This window comes from Symphodus melops (genome assembly GCF_947650265.1).
Source record: "Symphodus melops genome assembly, chromosome: 17".
NCBI lineage: Eukaryota > Metazoa > Chordata > Actinopteri > Labriformes > Labridae > Symphodus > Symphodus melops.
This window is the reverse complement of record NC_136707.1, coordinates 11,159,616-11,179,429: the sequence shown is the minus strand read 5'-3', so window position 1 is coordinate 11,179,429 and position 19,814 is coordinate 11,159,616. Positions and strand designations below refer to the sequence as shown.

The 19,814-nt window shown below is 39.8% G+C and overlaps 1 protein-coding gene across 2 annotated transcripts; it reads right to left on the bottom strand.

The window, feature by feature from the left end:
* Positions 1-5,310: 5,310 nt before the first annotated feature.
* On the bottom strand, positions 5,311-12,789 carry rad23aa (RAD23 homolog A, nucleotide excision repair protein a). 2 transcript variants are annotated; one of them, XM_079366999.1, is made up of 9 exons: positions 12,496-12,789; positions 11,568-11,729; positions 11,209-11,411; positions 9,302-9,339; positions 8,551-8,678; positions 7,919-8,006; positions 6,809-6,942; positions 6,303-6,464; positions 5,311-6,183 (listed from the first exon to the last, which is right to left on the bottom strand). In XM_079366999.1, the coding sequence occupies exons 1-9, from the start codon at positions 12,559-12,561 to the stop codon at positions 6,070-6,072; spliced, it is 1,095 nt and encodes a 364-aa protein (XP_079223125.1). In that variant the 5' UTR covers positions 12,562-12,789; the 3' UTR covers positions 5,311-6,069. The 2 variants fall into 2 exon arrangements, with proteins under 2 accessions (XP_079223125.1, XP_079223126.1); XM_079367000.1 differs by having other exon boundaries at positions 6,809-6,939; positions 12,496-12,788.
* Positions 12,790-19,814: the final 7,025 nt, after the last annotated feature.

The following is a 19,814-nucleotide window of genomic DNA, read 5'->3' as shown; positions in this document are numbered from 1 at the left end:
CTAACATGAAAAAGAAAAAAATAACGAAATATGCCATCTGATGAGGCCTGGGGCCAAAATCTTCTGATTCCTTGATTTGAAGTCAAGGGCCACAAAAAATCCACTCAAGGGCCACAAATGACCCCCGGGCCGCACTTTGGACACCCCTGCCCTAGACTGTGAAACAGCCTAAAAAATGAAAAAATAAATATTGCAATAAGTCCCATCTCAAGACATATTTTTATATTCTAGCATTTGAGTCTTCTGGTCCTGAATAGTTCTTTTTTAGGTTCCAGTTGTTGCTTTCATCATCACTTGTACTTATTTAAAATACTTTCTTTCATGTTTTTTGTGGATGTTGTGATCTTTGTAACATTTCTTTAATGCACTAACAGCACTTTGGTCAGCTGTTGCTGTTTCTAAATGTGCTTTATGAATAAATATAACTTGACTTGACTTGACATAAGCAGGACCTCATTTGATAGTTCAGGTCCCACCACTATAATCTACTGGGGGGACATGACACCAAACAATTCTCCCCGTTTCTGTGCAGAGTATGATGTGATATCATTCTCTCGACAGGAGAACTAACAAATCATCATTAGGAGATTGTCCACCTTTCATGTTCGAGGGTGCAAGTTTACGAGTTAACCACAGATTTACCCTTTAAGTGTTTGAGATTTGGTTGTTAAAGTATTTTTTTTCTGTACATCATGATGTCACAGTGAGGTCGATCAGTCACCTTTTGGGTCAAACCATTTTGTACACAAATGTTCAGTCCCACCACAGAGCACCTGTACTTAAAACATGTACTGTCCTCTAAAAGGGCCGTTAAGGGGGTCAGATAAAACGCTGCAGTGGAAACAAGTCCCTGGGCATTTCCTGCTTTCTAAGAATGGAACTAACAGATGGATAACATGTATCATGTTGTCAGGGCATATAAAGCTTCTTCTTTTTTTAAGATATGTTTACATGAGGTGAGCTGTGTTCTGAGCCTGAGCCTAATCCAGGATTAATTGTAATGATGTGAAAATGTAAAACTGATTGTTTGGATAAACCCCTTGATAATAATCACAAAATTTTGATTTACACGTCTTTTTTTCCACATCTTTCGATATTCTAAAGGAAGCATATATAATTTAAAGGGAATAGGACCAAGCACTGACCCTTGAGGCACTCCATGGCTAACTTTGGTGTTCATAGAGGACTCATCATGAACATGCACAAACTGAGATCTGTCTGACAAATAGGATCTAAACCAACTTAAGGTAGATCCTGTAACTCCAAGCAATTGTTCTAGTCTCTGTAACAGAATCTGATGGTCAATTGTGTCAAAAGCAGCACTAAGATCTAACAGGACGAGCACAGATAGAAGTCCCCTGTCTGGAGCTAACAGAAGATCATGTGTTACTCTAACTAGTCTCAGTGCTATGGTAAACTCTAAATCCAGACTGGATCTCCTCCAACAGGCTGTTGTTGTGGAGAAAATCACACAACTGATTAGCTACCACTTTCTCTAAAATCTTAGAGATAAGAGGAAGGTTAGATATAGGTCTATAGTTAGCTAGAGTTCCTGAATCAAGAGTAGGCTTTTTAAGGAGCGGTTTAATTACAGCTACTTTGAATGACTGGGGTACATAACCTGCCGCTAAAGATATATTGATCATATTTAGTATGGAGCTGCTAACTAGGGGAAAGACTTCCTTAAACAGCTTGGTTGGGATTGGCTCTAAAAGACAGGTTGACGGTTTAGACGCAGAAATAATCGAATTTAGTTCTGAGAGGTTAATCGGAGAAAAACAGTCGAAGTTAGTATCAGAATTTGGAACCGTTTCTGCTGTATCCAAAATATAGGAGGAATCTGCACTAAGTAAAGGTAGTAGTTTGCTAATTTTGTCTCTAATGTTTAGAATTTTATCATTAAAATAAGCTCATGAAATTGTTACTGCTGAGGGCTAAAGGAATAGATAGTTCAAATGAAAAATATAATCTATCAAACCTTATCAAATGACCACTGATGCACCATTGGGGCTTTGATTGTACGCACACAAATAAATCCATAAAAGAACAAAGAAAAACTTTGCTCCTCTCCAGCCGCTCTGTGTGTGTGGTAAAAAACCTTTGGCCCACCCAGGTGCATGCTGGTCCTCTACCTGCCTCTAACTTAAATAACCTTAGGTACCTAGCCCACAGTGTTACCCAAATATATTGTAAGTACAGAAAAAGTGTAATATAATTAAATAAACACCACCCAACCTACTTGTAAACTAAATCCCAAACCTAATTATAACAAAAATTAAATAGCTCCAACAGGTATCTAGGATTGTTTTGATTTTCTTCAATAAGAGATGAGTCATTGGCAGTGCGGGCCTGCCATAGAGCTTTCATATATCTATTAGGACTATCTTGCCAAATTGAACGAGATTCTATCGTTTTGGTGGAGCGCCACATTCCTCCAAATTTACGTAACTTTAGTTTTAGATTACGGGTTTCTAAGTTGTACCATGGAGCTGATCTCTGTCGTTTGATTGCCTTCTGTTTTAGGGGGGTGATTGAATCCAGAGTAACTCTCAGTGGATCCACCGCACTATCTACAAACTGATCCAGCTGAGAGGGACTAAAGTGATTATAGGAGTTTTCAACTGGGTTAGAGGATGGTGCTGAAACAAAAGCAGCTGAAATTGCTTCCTTAAATTTAGCTACAGCCCTATCAGACAAGCTTCTGGAGAGCACTTTTTATTAAGAGGAGTTAATGCTGTTAAGAACAAGTCAAAAGTTACTAGGAAATGGTCTGATAGAGAATTTTCCAGAAAAACCGACAAGTTATTAATTTCAATACCATAAACTAAAACAAGATCCAGGGTGTGGTTAAATCGATGAGTAGGTTTGTTTACACCCTGGGTTATTTTTACAGTCTATGGGTGAAGCCAACAGAGTCTAATAGTGACGTGAAAGCTGTGCTAAGACTGTCATTAACAATAGACACATGGATATTGAATTCACCTACAACAATTATTCTATCACTACTAAGAACTGCTTGATAGAAATCCTGCAAATTTTGAATATGGGCCAGGAGGGACAACTAGAACTGGCTGAAAAGTTCTAAAGACTGGATGTGTGTGTAACTTCAGTACTATGGTCCATGCCAGAGTTGAAAAGGCAATCCTCTGGTTCCTAAACTAGGTCCCGACAGACGTAGTCCCTTCCGCTCCAAAAAAGACTTCTTGTGTTGTAACATCTGCTGGATGTATGAATACTCATTCACTGTACTGAGGTCATAGTGTTTATGTGTCAAAACTTTTGTCCAGGTTGAAACTAGTAAATGAACTGTAAGTATGGAGAGGTATCACAAGTGGAAAAAAGAGCCCAGTAAATGACAGTTATACTTCATCTAACATTAGATTCAGATTCATGTGCAGGCTAATTGTTCAGCTCAACAATCCAAAGAGGTAATCATAAGCTAAATGGCATGCAGTAGCTACATTTGATAGTCAATCAGAAGTTTTGTTTAATTTCCCTGGATGGGTCTAAACCTCAAGATTAAAATTAAGTTACTGAGAGCAGGCACTCAACACAGATTTCTGGTTCAACTCCAGACTGTGATCATTTAGTGCACGTCATCCCTTGATCTCTCTCTTTCCACATTGTCTGTCTCTCCTCGGCTTTTATTATCAATTGAATACCAAAATGGCCATTAAATAGAATAAAGAAACTCAAATATCTAGCTGGATCAAGACTAAAAGTAATTCAATGCTTCTTATACATTTCATGCTGGGATTGTAATTTTAAATTGACCCACAAAACAGCCACTCATAATGCCTTGAGTGTTTAGTTTGTACATTCAGACCTCTTATAATACTTGATGTTGAAGGGCGGCTATGCTTAGTGGGTAGAGTTGTTTGTCTCTTAACCTCAAGGTTGGGGGTTCAATCCCCTTCCCCAATGTGTCCTTGGGCAAGACACTTAACCCCCAAGTGCTCCCACTACTGTGTTGGCATCGTACAAGTCTGTGAATGGGAGTAGTTACCTCTGATGGTCACTTTACATAGCAGCCTCTTCCATCAGTGTGAATGGGTCATGCACTTTGAGTAGTCAGAAGACTTGAAAAGAGCTATAATAATAAGTTAATGCTAATGAGAATGCTCCCAATAGAACGCAGTGGACAGTTTTAAATATTTGTTTCACAGAATGAGACTGAACACATCTTTTTCATTTTTGTTTATGGAGAACCTTTATCAGTCAAAACCAACAGTTGCAACACATCCCCACCTCACACACCACAACCAGGCCAGTAAATATATCAATAAGCCTTATTATACCGCATTATGAAGTGGACTATGGCCCATCAGGACATAGTGTGATGGTGACAGATTAGATTTGCTCCTTGCAGAAAAAAAACATTCACCCTTAAACTGTTGTGTAACAGTGCCTCAAAATGCATAATGCAGCTTTTATATACACCGTCTGCTTTTCCCTGGGTTTGTTTCTATTCAAATCAATGATACAAAAGACAGGTATGACAGTATGTTTGACCTGGTGAATGGGGGGTGGGGCACTTTTGTTCACAAATGGAAAAAAAGGGTTTATGACTGACCTTCAAAACCATTGCCACAACGTTTCTTGTAAAGATGTATATTCTTCAACAGTTAAAGTACTTCAAATGGTCTAATATGAAACTGTATTATTGATTGGCTTTTATTTGGGACCCTTAAGAAGAGGCCCCGTCCCTCCTTCCCTGGAACAGGACATTAAAAGAGCAGACAATGACGAGTCGAAGCGCTGCATCCCATTTCTTTAAACTTGTTTTAGCTGGTTAGTGCCTTTGTATTTTCGTCTCCAGCCTCTTAGGAGAGGTTTTGTGTCTTTGTAGCGTTACTGTATCTTTAAGATGCACCTTTGTCTTTCAAGCTGTTGTCTCTGGTGTCGCTTCTAACCAATAGCTTTAGCACGCTTCTCTTTACCTAGAAATGAAAAAATAAAGCTATACTGTTCAAAATATGAAAAACTGATGATGGATCCAGTTTTCTTTTTCTTTTTTGGTCGTGCCTTAAATGTCCCAAAGCTATCAAGCATAGCAACATTACTTTGAATTGAGGACTTTTTGTTTCTATATTTTTAATAGCAGATGGATGATCTGAAAAATAACGGTAAATCAAGTGTTACAGTTGTACAGTAGGTTTTGTACGGGTAGTGTTAATTCGCACTACAGGCTATTGGTATAGACAAAGCAGTATGGAAGTGCCCTTTAAGGCAGGAAATGCTTTCGCAGGAGCTCTGATTGGCTTTAATCTGTGCGGCCACCATAGAGGGACAGGTAAGTCTGGGACAAAGTCAATGAAATAATCTGATTTACTGTCAGTTTGGTTCCCATTTTTCCTCAAACAGACTTATCGGACCCAGGCAACATGATGTCAGACACATAAAGGGGCAGCATGGTCCAGTCTATTGGCCAATTTCATTCTTGGACATATGTACATGATTCTTACAGAGGTACATACAAGCAGTTACACACACTGAAAATGTTGTCGCAGTGCAGTGAGGATAATGTTCTTCCAACCATCCAGCTACAGCATTAACAAACTTAGAGAATGATTACTTTTTCAGCTTAATGCTTTTGCATCCATCTGCACAGGCACCCAGACATGTATTCGCACACGCAGACACAAGCACTCACAATCGTCACAAACCCCAACCCCCCCCCCCCCCCCCCCCACCTGCATCCCCTCCCTCATGTTCACAAAGCGCGTCTAAAATCAAAGTATAGATCTCCCAAAGACAAACCCCACACATTCCATTGGAATTCAAGTGGATTTTATCATTCTTCTGCAATCCCCCCCCCCCCCCCCCCTCCCCCTCGCAGATCTTCCTGCACACAACCCCCACTTTGTGTACTTTTAACTCACACCTCCTCCCATACCCAATCCCACCCTTACCCACCCACACCGTCCTGCTGGCTCTCCCCTCTCCTCCCCTCTCGCTGGGTAGAGCTGAGGTTGGTGGCTGTACAGTAATTTGGGGGTGCAGTCTTTATGCTGAGCTGAAGAGGGGAGGTGTAGGAGGGAAGAGCAGGAAGGCAGTGATCTCTTCCGCTCAGTCATCGTCCTGTCCCTGGTTGAGGAGAAAGTTTGCTGCCAAGTTCTCGTTCTTCTCGCAGGCAAAGTAGGCCTGGATCACCAGAGCCTCGGGAAAACCCAACGCTTTTAACTGTCCAGACAGAGAGACAAGGAGGACGATTACACAGAGGGAACAGAATCAGAACTTTTGACCTCTGGTTTCACTGCAGAAGAAACACATTCCCTGTGTTTTCTTCATTTGTCACTCACCCTTTCTATGGCCTCCTTCTCTTGAGGTGTAACTTGGATATAGTTGACAGGTGCGCCCTCCTCCCCTGCTGCTCCCATCTCTCCAACCTCTGGCGCATCACCCCCCTCTCCCACTGGCTCATTCAACATCTGGATGAATAGCTCCTGATGTTGACTGATTTGCTAAAGAAGACACAAACACACACAGAATTAAAATTGTAATTTGCACATGTACACAGCATGAAGTACATTGACAAGTAAACATAATGCTGCTGTTTAACCCATTAAAGGAGGGTCTATGTGTCCTTTCACATGAGCTCTCTGAATGTGGAATACAGACCCTCAAGGTCCCCAAATCAATCATTATTGATGGATATTATTTGAAGAAAATAGCAGGCATTATGGATCTATCGACATTTCCTGTATTTTCAGATATCATAAGATAAGCAGGGGAGAAAGACTGAGATTTTAAAAATAAATAGTATGAAAGCATAAACAGAAATAGGTCTTGGTGTGGGCTGTGTTACCTGTAGAAGCTGAGGATTCTCCCGGCCAAGCTGCTGGAGCAGAGCTGGGAGCAAAGCGGGGTTCTGCTGGATGGCCTGTCTCATGTCCAAAAACTGAGGCTGGGTTCGCAGGAATGCAAGTGGGTTCTCTCCTGCTGACAATCACCATTAAAAACAATAAGAGACTCAAAGAAGTCAATGATCTTCAAGTTATTTAGAAAACAGAGCCTGACGACAGCTAGACATCAAATCGTCTGAACAGAAATGAGATGGACGTTAAACTTGCAGGCTTGTACTGACGCTAGTTAGCACATGTCAATCTTTTGTTTCCCTCAATTAGACTTAAAAATCTCAATGTATTGCTATACCCACAATTTTCATAGCCTCTCTATCACACTGGAAGACTGCTCCACAAATCATCATCATAAATCACAACATGCCGTTATTTTTGTCGTGGTTCTTACTACTTTAAGTTTAGTTTTAGGTTAGTTTATTATTTCCCCCTTTACATTAAAAGGAGCAGCTTTAGCCTTTGCGGCTAACCTTACCAGGTGTTGTTTTCTAATTTAGGAAAGCGCTATATAAATCAAATGTATTATTATTAATCAACTACTCAACTTTTGATTGTCAATTGTTGTAGCTCTACTCCTAAATCACACAGACATATATACACACACAAACACGACGTCTGAGAGTTCTGTTTTGTCATATCTGAGTTTCTCACACTCTGTAGTATGTAACAACGTTATTATAGCACTGTAGAAAAACATTAAGTGACAAATGAGTCATAGGATGAGTCACAGCCGGCTGGTGAGGCTCCAGCAGTTATTAACCCTTTCTGTTCAGTTAATGAGTGCAGGCCCATCAGCAGTGACACACTGAAATGACTGGAGCAGTCGTCTCTATATTAAGCTTCTGACCAACATGTTCAGTGTAATGTATGCATGCTAGTCGAGGCTTTGAATCAACATCTTGGTCCTTTTCTGATTTGTATTGAAGCTGTAAGCCTCCTCATGAGCAGTTTGTTTTTAACAGTTTTCTGTATTATTTTCATACAGTGGATGAAACAGACACACAGGTGTTGACTTTTGCATGTATTTTTTTTGGACTCAAGTGAGTCGTGTGCCTCACCCTCTGCTAGAGATGGGGCTTCTGTGGGTCCAGATGTGGGAGCCTGTGCTGGGGGATTACTCTCCTGGACTGGGCTGCTGGGAATACCCTGGAAACACAATGACACAATCAATGAAATAAACTAGCATGCACGCTACCAAAGAGACGTGAAAACATCCGAACCGTAAAATGTTCATCGACTTCTGTAGGTAAAAGAACTCCATACACTCACCTTGAATCCCAAATCAGGGTGGTTGTTGTCGTTTAAATCTCACCTTAGTAAACCTGTAAGGTTCCTATTTCTGAGAAGCATTGGGATAACGCTACAGCAGGCTTATGCAAAAGCCCTTCATGAAGGTGCTAATGTTCAGCTTTTGGAGTATTTCCAGTCAGGGATCAGAGTCATTTTAACACTGCAGTTAGTCGTGCCCAACCATTCATCAACTATTTGGAATGATCCCATGAGGATTATGAAAATGTTATCAATAATATAATACATTTATTTATGGGGTTTGGACTGAAATATAGGAAATGCCTTGCAGTCCATTTACTTCCTTCAAAGTGTCCACAGCTAAGCTTTTGTTATCAGGAAAAATGATTTTCAAGCTTGGGTGTTTTTCTTTTGGTAGAGTGAGTGAGTGAGTGTGACTCACGGTAAGGAGGTACTCCACCGCTCTGTGGGGGTTGTTGAAACTGGCCCTTAGCGCAGCCACCACTCGCTCTCTTTCGTAGCCCATACACATGATCTCTGTCAGCATGACCTCATACTCGGCTCCCGTCACTGAAAATACAGCACACAGCCACATACACAGATGACGAGGGTACACCGACGCAGGTTGTATTTTTCAGTAGATACACCTTTGTGCTTGAAGCTCAACAAGGAACAACAGCAGGAACGTGAAATCTTTTGTTTTAATCCACCCTCCTGTGAGACATGTGGCATGTATAGTATGCTTTGTATTGAACTGTAGGAAAGCTGCTCGGTGTTAAATCACAACTTATTGATGGCCCTTCCAATTAAACAAAGAAAATAAAACATGAGCTTTAAAATAAGTCAGATCCCTCATCTTCTCTCTGAATACGTTTATAACCTACGAGTGGACAAAACTGGAATCCCAATTGATTTTTGTGATACCACAATAAAAGAATTTTTTTTAAAAAAGGCTTACTTTTTGTCAGAGGCTAAATAAAGGAACAGAATGTATGACAGTGCAGCATGTGCTCAGGCTGGTACAGATAGTATAATCTAAGTTTAACACAACAATGCACTGCTGTGGTACTTACTCGAAGAGGACACAACAAAGCCCGACTACTACACTTAGACTACTGTAGCTGCACGGGATCCAAAGAATTTTAAGCAGCAGTATAAAATTAAAGTCTGGAAGAAAGCCATCCACAACCTACCCAGCGCTGAAGAGGCATCCAAGCCCTGACTCCCACTGCTGAAATGATAAAACATAAAGATGGAGAGGGAAACCAATCAGACAAGCTCTGAATCATATCTGTGATACAAAGGTAGGAGACCGAGTAAACAGGAGACAATGTTGACAACTGGATTTAGATTTCCCCACATTCAGTGCAGTCTGATAAATGTTTAAATTTGTATTTTAAAAAAGATGTTTTTATAAGGAAATGGTGTTACAGTTTCTCTTAATACTTAACATGTACCGTAAATTCCGGACTATAAGCCGCTACTTTTTTCTCACACTTCGAGCACTGCGGCTTCTACTCCGGTGCGGCTAATGCATGGATTTTTTATGGGGGACAATGAGCTTCTGCCGCAAAAACATTTGACTTCGTCACGTCGGATCTTAATATCAGTCATTTTGCGCTTCATGCACGCACCCTCATCATGGAAAACACACGGAGAAATACATATGATGCAGCTTTCAAGTTAAAGGCGATCGACCTGGCTGTCAAAGAAGCTAACAGAGCTGCTGCACGTTAAGATGACACTGACAGCGACAACAGAGACTGAGGAAGTGAGTAATGAAGTCATTCTGAGGCAGTGAATGGATGGACTTTTTCTTGTGAAATATATTACGGTCATCTTTTTCATCAGCCGTGTTACAGACACCGTCGGCTAGGCTTCGTATTGTAACGGTTCATGTTGTAAAGTCAGTAGTTGATAATGTGTTCATAATTCCGATTATGTGGAGAGTCAGTGAATGCACCAGCGAGAACGTGTTGAGTGGCTGTATGAGAGAACGCTGGGGGAGAGAGTTGGATTGTTACGGCAAGTTATGTGTTGCTCTCTGCTGTAAACGGCGTGGTCACGGCCGACAGTGATCGGGTTATTAAAAGTTATTATTTGAACGCTCTCGTCGTCCTTTAACGTCCGTACGGACGCTACAGTATTTGCGGATGTTACCGGTAACCTACGTCTGTGTAAATAGCTCTTGTTATAGCGTGGACACCTGCGGCTTATAATCAAGTGCGGCTTATATATGTACAAATACATTTATTTACTTATTTTTAGCCGGTGCGGCTTATATCCAGGTGCGCTCAATAGTACGGAATTTACGGTATATTTTCTTATTCTGTACTTTGGGAAATACAGATAACAAGCACACTAAAGTTGTTTGTTACATTTTTTAAGGTTTTCTTTTCTTTTCAGCCTCAACAATAAAGCAGTTTCTGGGTTAAGAGTTCACTGTAACCGTCACTTTTCAGGCCCTCAGTTCCATTCTTTTTGTTCTGCCTTTGACAGAAGATATCTGCTTGCTTTCTTTCTCAATGGGTCAAACTGTTCAGGGGGAAGCTGATGCACACTTCAATCTGTAAATTACTGAATTTACTAACACGACCCATACGTTTACATACAAAGACTGCACTGAGATTCTTTTGTTGTCAAAACAAATTGAACCTTCTAAAAAAAACTAATGTACAGTGAAAACTTGACATGAGCTCAGCACAAACATTTACAACAAAAGGATTTTAGAAATATGAGATTTTTTATCAGCCAGCTAACAGAAAATAAAATATATCATAGGTAGGGAAGTTAAAAAATGTACCCTTTTGCAAAACGAAGAATGTACAAGTATTTCAAATTGAACACCTTTACTAACGTTAAAATCCATCTTGTCAAACAGACCATTCAGTGACAGCAGCTACATTAATTGAGTACTTCAGTTATAATTATTTAAGAAAGAAAATCACTAATTATATCAGCTCCTGGTAGGTAAAAAACAAACCTCTCACAGGTCAACTAAGATTGACTAGAAAAGTTCTTTTTAAAACCCAATCAATACGTCTGCAATGAGGAGAATTTCCACCAGTACTACTTTTCAGTCTACTCGTCGTCTGTCTACCTGGCTGGTTGTTGTTCTGTGGCTGCGGCACTTGGCTCCTCTTTGGCCTCCTCGGGGGGAATGGGGACAGCTGCTGGAGTAGGGACTGGGACTGAAGCTGAGGTTGTGGCTGGGACAGCTGTTGACGTGGAGCCAGAGTCCTGTACGGGGGCCTTGGGGGCTTCTGAGACTGGCAGTGAGGCAGCAGCTGCTGCTGGCTTAGCCTTTTGTCAGTTTGAAAAAAAATGTGCTGTTAGACGAGTTACTTAATAGAAAAAAACAACATAATTCATCAACTGTTTAAAAATCATTTAGCTAAGAAATGCAGCACACAATAGAATGCAGTTTGTAAACACTGATAGGAGACGAACAGATCTCACCTTTGACACCATCACTACAACAAAACTTTTCTCGTCAATTTTGTATTCCTTAATAGGTGTATCATCTTGCAGGATTTTCCCAGCATATATAAGCTTCTGCCCCGATACAGGAAAGTTGTCTTTTCCTCTTTCTGCTTCTATCTCCTCTTTTAAGGCTTTCACCTGATAAAAAAAAAAGACATGAATCGATGTAAGATCTCCAAGACACAAGTCACAGATCCTTCATATAATAATAACCAAAATGTATTTTTACACCCCGAACCCATACTTTTATGAATGCAAGACAGTGTTAATACAAAGCAATTAAGTAATTATAGTTGGTCCATAAATGTATAACAGTTATTAGCAGAGTAAGTTTATAACACTGCATCCAATCCCCCCAAAAGCAAAGAATATTATCCAATAATGTACTTAAAGTTGGCCTCACCAGCTGACTGTTCAAAGGTGACCATGCTAACAAACTTAGCCAGCTTCTTACTTACCAGGCTAATGGTAATTGGCAGAGTCATAAGCATTAGCAATAGAAGTAGCGGTAGCGACTACAGCATTTTGGTGCAGTTTGTGTGTATCCAAAAAGTAATAGCCTTACAGATTGAATCATGGAATATAACTGGATACAACAAGCTACAGTGACCCTCATACAAACATGTAAAAGCTTCATAATGACTTTGATAACGAGGCTGTTCAGCTAGCCAACTGGCTAACGTTTGCTAGTCATGTTTTGCGTTGTTTAGCTCCAGTCCCATGTAGTTTGCTTTACTGGTATCGCTTTCTATTAGTAGGATACGATTGGCAGAAACTACTTGAATAGTTTATAAGCATCAGAAATATCAAACACAACTGCTGGGTCTTAATGTAAAGTAAAAGGCATATGCCCCACCGCTAGTACTATTAGCTAAATTTAGCAAGTTAGCTAATAGCCACTCACCGTTTTTTCGGGATCTATGTCAATCTGAAAAGTCTGCTGCTGCAGAGTTTTAAGCGTGATGTGCATGGTAGCGGCGGCTCACGTGGAGTCAGGTCTGCTTCAAATGGAGAAATATTCGCTCGCTAGAGCAGTTAATTAGTTTGAAAAGTTGACGTTTCTGTGAAGATAACAACTAGCCGAGAAATGTGTGTATCCATGAGCACTCAGCAAATCGCCATCTTTGGTGACAAGTTGGATGTGCAGCGAGAGAAAGCTCCGCTGGAAGCTGCGAGATCTCGTTTGTGAACGACGCGACTACAGGGAGCAATGTTACAGGTTTGTTCTTCTATGTTTTACGTCAGTCAACCTATTTTACATATAAATACATCTAGGTTTTTATAAATAAAAAAACCCTGTTGGCTATATCAAACTGGGTTATATTTACCATTGCAATCCGACTGGTGATGAATTTATTTATAGTCTATTAAACTAGTCGTTGCCAGAAGTACACCTCATCATTTATTAGATCGACAAGAGTAGAGTCTTAAATTAAATAAGTCTATGAACTGTTAGAAAAGCAATGTAATACCAGTACATTGCATTTGAACACTAAACACTAATATCATGAAGTTGATAATTAGCCCAGTAGTACACAATTTAAATCAACTATTTGATGAAGGAAATGTTGCCATGATGGTCAAAAACTTTTTATTACTCCAGGTGGGTACAATATGGTATTCAATTATAACCATTAGTGGTGGTTAATGTAGGTCGTAGGATACAACACAGCTTCCTTCATAGTACCATTGACCTCATAACTGTAAACAGACCAAAGCGTTAAAGCCAAATTTCTTCACCTGTAGGATCTAGGGTCATTACAGGAGAACTTATAGTGAGCAGGAAAACAGGAAGAGTTCTTCTTTAGCCTACACTGTGTCAGAATAAATACAAATATGCAAAACAAAACAGTATTAGCCTACCTCGAGAAAACGTCTGAATCCAAAAAATGTTTAACGAGTAAAAATAATATGCATTCAAAGAGTATGAATGTTTTTTGGAGGGTGTAGCAGATTCAGAAATGTGCTGAAATACTCATGTATTAATAGTTTTAAAACAAAATGAGAGATGAAACCAAATTACTTAACCAGTAAAAGAAACCTTCTTTTTTTACCACAGTGCTTGTAGAACTGTTTTTCATTTACTGCTTATGTAAATTAAAAGGCAATATTCCAAGTTGGAATCCATCCATTCTTCTATTGTCTATACCGCTTGTCCTGTTCAGGGCCCTGGAGGTCTGGGGGCCTGGAGCCGAACCCAGCTGTCATGCAGCAAGAGGTAGGGTACACCCTGGCTGCCAGTTAGTCACAAAGCTGACATACAGAGACAGACACACACACACTCATGCAGGGTATTTCGTGTCACCAATCAGAGAGTCACATAAAGAGCATGTCATGTGGTACTGAAATCAACAGGCTGTATTGAGGCGTTGTGCCTGTGAACAAATGCTCAGCCATGTCCATTTAGCACAGCTTCAGCCCTTTGCTATATGCTATTATATTTATATATAATGTAATATAATGCTATATTCAACATTCAATATTAAAAGTGTTTATTTTCATGTGCACAGTATAGGAAACATAATATGCAAACTGAGCATGAGGTAGCCTGTGATTGTTACAGTGTAAGTTGTTTAGGAATCGGACTGCAGTGAGAAAGAAAGAGTTCTTGTGTCTGGAGGTCAAGCATTTCACACTTCTGTACCTCCGCCCTGAGGGTAGGAATGTGAACAGTACACGCTAACGGGTGAGTGGGGTCTTTGGGGATGGAGGCAGCTCTCCTATGGCCTCTGCGGTGGTAGATGTTCTGCAGAGAGGGCAGTATAGAGTCAGTGATCCTCTCAACAGTCTTCGCCAAACCTCTGAAGGCATCTGCGATCCGTAGCAATGGTGCTGCCCTACCGTACGGTCAAGATGCTCTCAATAACGCAGCTGTTGATGAGGATCTTGGTGGACATACCAAATGTATTCAGCCTCCTCAGAAAGTACAGCCGCTGTTACTTTTATGCCTTCCAGACGAGCTGTGTGGTGGTCTGACTTATGTAAACACCCAGGTATTTAAAGCTGCATTGCATGACTATTGGCACTTATTCAGACAAATCCAAAGTAACGGTGGTTGCTTACGACGTTATGGTAGAGCAGACATCATGTTTAACATAATACATAATTATTGTTTTGAGGTAATAACTGTCACAGAAAAAGAGGTTTCTGGTTCTGAATCAACCTTCGGATGGTCAAGTATCGACTCCTGAGGAACACCAAAATGAAGTTTTCAGAAGTTGAACCAAAATCAAACTATAAGGATGAAGCAGGCATCCAAAGCAGATATAGTTTTTTGTTTATTAGTGTCTGTAATGGGTCAGTGCATTGTTTCTTTAAAAACCCAGTTAAATTCTGTTTGTTAGTGTTTAGTTTGAACACTTTTAGAAGTGATATGAGTCTCCCATAAGAGTTTGGCTGATGGAGGAAGTAGAGGTAACTCAGGCCCTTCTTGCAGACAGCCTAGGTGTTCTTGGACCAGTCCAGTTAATTTATCCAGATATACTCCCAGGTATACGTGTAACCCATACACCCTGTGACAAAGTCCTCTACCACACTCCTGTACTCAGCGTTATGCCTATTGCTGATGTATCCAACTATAGTAGAGCTGACACTTAAAAGGGCTGTGTAAAAAAAGTGATATGAAAGATAGAAAGAATAAAACTTCAAAGAACATCTGACCTGAGGGTTGTTTCATTTGTATTATCTTTAATGATACAGTAATCTCATCCTAAACACAATCACAGCTCAGGCCTGACAGAGTTAACTATTGCTTATTGCTGTATCTGTAATTTGTCGTTTTTGTGTTACTAAATGAGCACATTTCCTTTGTGGCTCAAATCACATGGTACAAAGTTCTGTGGTTAAAGGACAACATGTTGCTGCTGAGTGTTTACCAACATTGTTCTCTTTTTGGACAACAATTCGCCAAGTTAATATACTTTATATTTAGCTTTCAGATGCTTCCAGCAGGGGGCAGAGTCTGACCACTGAGTTGTAGACAGTGCTGCAGTAAGGAGCACAGGGGAGCACTGCAGGATAAGAAGGGTAGAGACGGGTAGACAGACTGGAGGAACAATTAGTAACAACGAATTATAACAATAAAAAATACAATAAGTAAGCTTTTTGTTAAGAGGATAGATAAAGTGGACTGGTAATGATCATATTATAATATCATATTATACACTCAAAGAAAGGTGAATGAGTTCATTTGAGTTTATGTAACTACTCCGGTAATTAAATGGAGATGTATGCACAATAACATACACATTCTGTACACAGGCAATGACCATAAGTTAAACCTACCAGCAAGCGTTGCAACATAAATATTGTATCAAATTACACACTGTTTCGTGGCTTGGTGCCAATCTGGCAGTGTCTCTTTGTCCTTTCTCTGCTTCCTGTTTTCTGCTCCTCCTCTTTTTCTGTCATTTCTTTATTCTTCATGTATTATTTACCAGCTTTTCTTTTTTTTTACACAACCTCATTCAAACATCCACCTGGTCATTCTTTGTTCTTAATGATCTTTCCCCAGGATACCCCCTTATTAAGTCCTTTTTTCGTAACTTGTTGTGAAATATGGCAAAAAGGAGTGAGGGTTATATGGGAGGAAGAGAAAATGTTCATAGATTGAAAGAGAAAATGAAAAGTATACCAAAGCAATGAGAAAAGAAGGGAGAAAGGAAGGAATGCTGATGGATGATTGTCCAAGTGAAGGTGGTTTACAGTAAGAGAGAGAGGAGAAAAAGAGGTAGAGGATAGCAGGGAATATTTGTTGTGTGTGTGTGTGTGTGTGTGTGTGTGTGGGGCTGCTTGTGTGCGTGCATATATGTGTGTGTCTGAGTGATGGGATGGTGCCCTAAATGTGTGTTCATCTGGGTTAATTCTCCAGGACAGAACTATTAAAGATTAACAATGAAGCACCATGTTTTATTGAGGCAGGCTGCATTTGTTGGCATATGGCTTCAAACACAGACCTACTTAAAATGTCTGTGCGCATGTGTGTTGGTTTTGTCTGCAGGCTTTTATTTTGTCCTGACAAAAAAAAAGCCCTTTTTTTCTCTTAAAAGCTATGACCTGACAAGGACTAACTAGGCCTGGCCTGGCTTTACACTGCACTGCCACAATCACTGCTAAGTCTCATTGTCCTCCCTCAAGTCACACTTTATGTTCAATTTGACTTTTTGTGCTTTTACACTTGTACTGTACATACCTCTTGATAAACCTCCTGAATTGATCAGGATAGCCTGTGTGTTTGAATGCAAACAGCCACATTTTCCTGCTGCGAGAGACGTGTGAACAAACAACAAAGCAGCCTTCCTGAAATGTTCTAGAAATGTTCAGGAGTGGATATGGGTAAACAGCATTAATGTCCTTTAAACAAATATTTGTATCGCATATATAATGGTGGATTGTATTACAATAATTTACGACAGGGGGTGTATACAATAATATGCCTGATTATCCAACTGAATTATACCTATACTGAAACACCTTTGATTGCACTGTCAGCAGCTTTTTGTGGAAGGCAAAAAAGTTAAAGTTAAAGATAAACAACATAATGATCTGTTTCTACTGTTGATATGTGGCTGCTTAGCTATGAAAATCCCCTTGACTTCTTGACAATGACCTCGACTGCTTTCTTGCTGACAGTTAATTGAAGGGAGGCAATAATTGTCATATTTGTTTCCCTTTTGCTTAATCAAGTTAATAGATTTAATATTTTTTATGTTTGAATTTTGGCGATCCCCTCGAACAAGCCTTTTTATTTCTTTGCTGATCATTTCCTGTACTATTATTGTTTTGTTACAAAATTAAATCTTACCCTGCTGTTTTTTAACTATGAAACTCACTGTTGATGTAAACAAAGGCCCTTTCTGTCTGTGTTAGGAAAATGTCCTGCTTAGACAATGACTAGTTTGTCTAGTTTTTTTAATAGACTATTATTTATCGATAAAATAATCTTGTACACAACCAGCTCCGAGCTATTTTGAAGATGTTCAATCTTTATGACTTTTTCTTCTCCAACAAACAGCATCTACCTTTTCCTTCTGTATTTTTCCCTACAATTGTTTTCAATTGAGAATAACTGCAGTATTTGGAAATAAGGAAGAAACTCTGGCGCCCACAGAACTAATTATTCACTAGATATATTTGATATGATGCTAGATCTGTTTCTAACAGTAAATAAAACAAATGACTTCCAAGCTGAAATCCTTCATTTAATGGACAAAAACAGAAACATATATTCAAGCACTAACCTGAAAAGAAAAAGTATTTTGAAAATAAATTTTAATTGGGATGAGGTTGGCAGAGAAACTATTAACTGTGTCCATCCTCCTACTCATTTCTCCTGAGAGATTCTGCTATTCTTCTACAGGAACACCCCCATAGCATACTATCATCTGCATAGATACTTAACACTAGTGTGTGTGTGTGTGTGTGTGTGTGTGTGTGTGTGTAGCAGTGCTGTCACCAGTGCAATAAGTGAGTCATGAAGACAACCCACAGGGATTGTTGTTAATTTGAAACTTTTGAGGCCCATAAGGCTTACATTCTTCACACACTCCAACACACATTGGGTGTCTTTTATCTGATGTTTTGATGGTCTTGATGGTTTAAATCTCAGATGATTATCTTCCCTGGTATCATTTTTCACAGTGTAATAAGGGGAGGCAGAGAACTTCAAACCTATGTTTGCTGCTGAATATTTTCACTGAGCCTCCATTTAATGATCTCTAGGCTATTTAAGGACAGAGTTGATGGCGTAGCAAGCTGTGCAAAACTCTCAAAACATGATACATTGTGCAGTGCTTTGGTTGAAAGATAAACTGTTGCCATGCAGAGGCTGTGACTGTTTCAATACAATGCATCTTGGTACAAGTAGGCGCTGACAACAAAGGCAAGGACAGGAAATATCAGCTTTCTTTGCAGGTTAAGCATGAAGTGAGGTACTTTCTTTGCTTTAGTTAACAAAAATTCATCAACAAGTAAACGTCCATATAAAATGTTGTTATAGTTTTCTTTTATTGCATGTATTAAATTATAGAGAGGCCAAACCAAACATGTTACATTCCATCTCCATTTAGCTTAGCTCAAGATGCATTTTACAAAAGCCTAGTTTCCACCAAGCGGTCCGGTTCAGTTCAGTTTGTTATGGTGCACATTTAATGGTACTTCTACTGTCAAAACTTGGGAATGGTAACAAAATTACTGACTCGTACCATCCTACTCTTTGGGGCTTTTTTTTTTAGAGCAAAAATTCGAGGATACTACTGAATATTGTCAATTAGTCATTGGTGTGAATCAAAAGAAAATTTAAAACAGAATATCCCCTTTGGGTAATGAAAAACAAGAGGGTACACTATATGGAGTATACCCACCACTGTCACAGCCAGCACAAAGGACTCAAGCGCACAACTCAGTGTAAGAAAAACTGTCTATTCAGGCAGTGTTCGGTACACGGGTAGTCAAAAAGATCCAAGGCTAAGGTACAAAAAGGGCAGGCTGGGTTCAGTAACGGAGGTCAATCAGAATAAGGCAAAGGTACAAAAATGTCGGACAGAATCGGAATCAAAGAACAGAACTGGATCAGGATCAGAAGTCGGATAATTAAAGTGCTGATATTGCTGCTATAAAGAACAAGACGAACTGGCACAGGATGAGGGGAGAACAGGCATTAAATACAAGACAGGGGGTGGAGTTAACAAGACGCAGGTGAGACATATCAGGTAATCAGCAGGCAGGGACACACTGGGGGAAGGGCATGCAGCCAACGAACCTGAAACGAGACACAGGGCAAGTGACAAAGTAAAACACAAGCACAAGACAAGAAACATGAGGAAAACAGAAATAAACTGAACCCGGGGATGTGACAACCACTGGACATTGGCCCCAGAGGCAAGAGGTGGTCAGACAATAGCCCACGTGTTCCACTCCCAAATTTTGCACATTATTTTCATGTTGCTCAGCAGGTTACACACTGCTGATACATCTAGATGTCTGTCTTTGTATGTTCATCACATTTCCATCACATTTTTGGGGTTTAAATTTTCTGATCAAAACTTTGTTTGCAAATGTTTGAAAAGAGGCTAAATGAAAAGAAAACAAGTTAATGTGACAGAAATAGAAAGAAATGCTGGAAACTGTAGAATTAATGATATAATGTACTAAGGCCTATAACTTTTATGTTTTAGTTTTGTTATCTCCAAAATTAGATTAGTTTGACTTAGGAGCAGGAGTCAA

Bases quoted from the DNA above. Each gene is read 5' to 3' on its own strand.
- rad23aa (XM_079366999.1), bottom strand. From the start codon at position 12,561: ATGCACATCACGCTTAAAACTCTGCAGCAGCAGACTTTTCAGATTGAC. The intron at 8,679-9,301 runs GTAGGTTGTGGA...CTGTATTTTCAG, and splicing joins GGATGCCTCTTCAGCGCTGG to TGACGGGAGCCGAGTATGAG. The intron at 6,465-6,808 runs GTAACACAGCCC...TGTCTTCTTTAG, and splicing joins AGAATCCTCAGCTTCTACAG to CAAATCAGTCAACATCAGGA.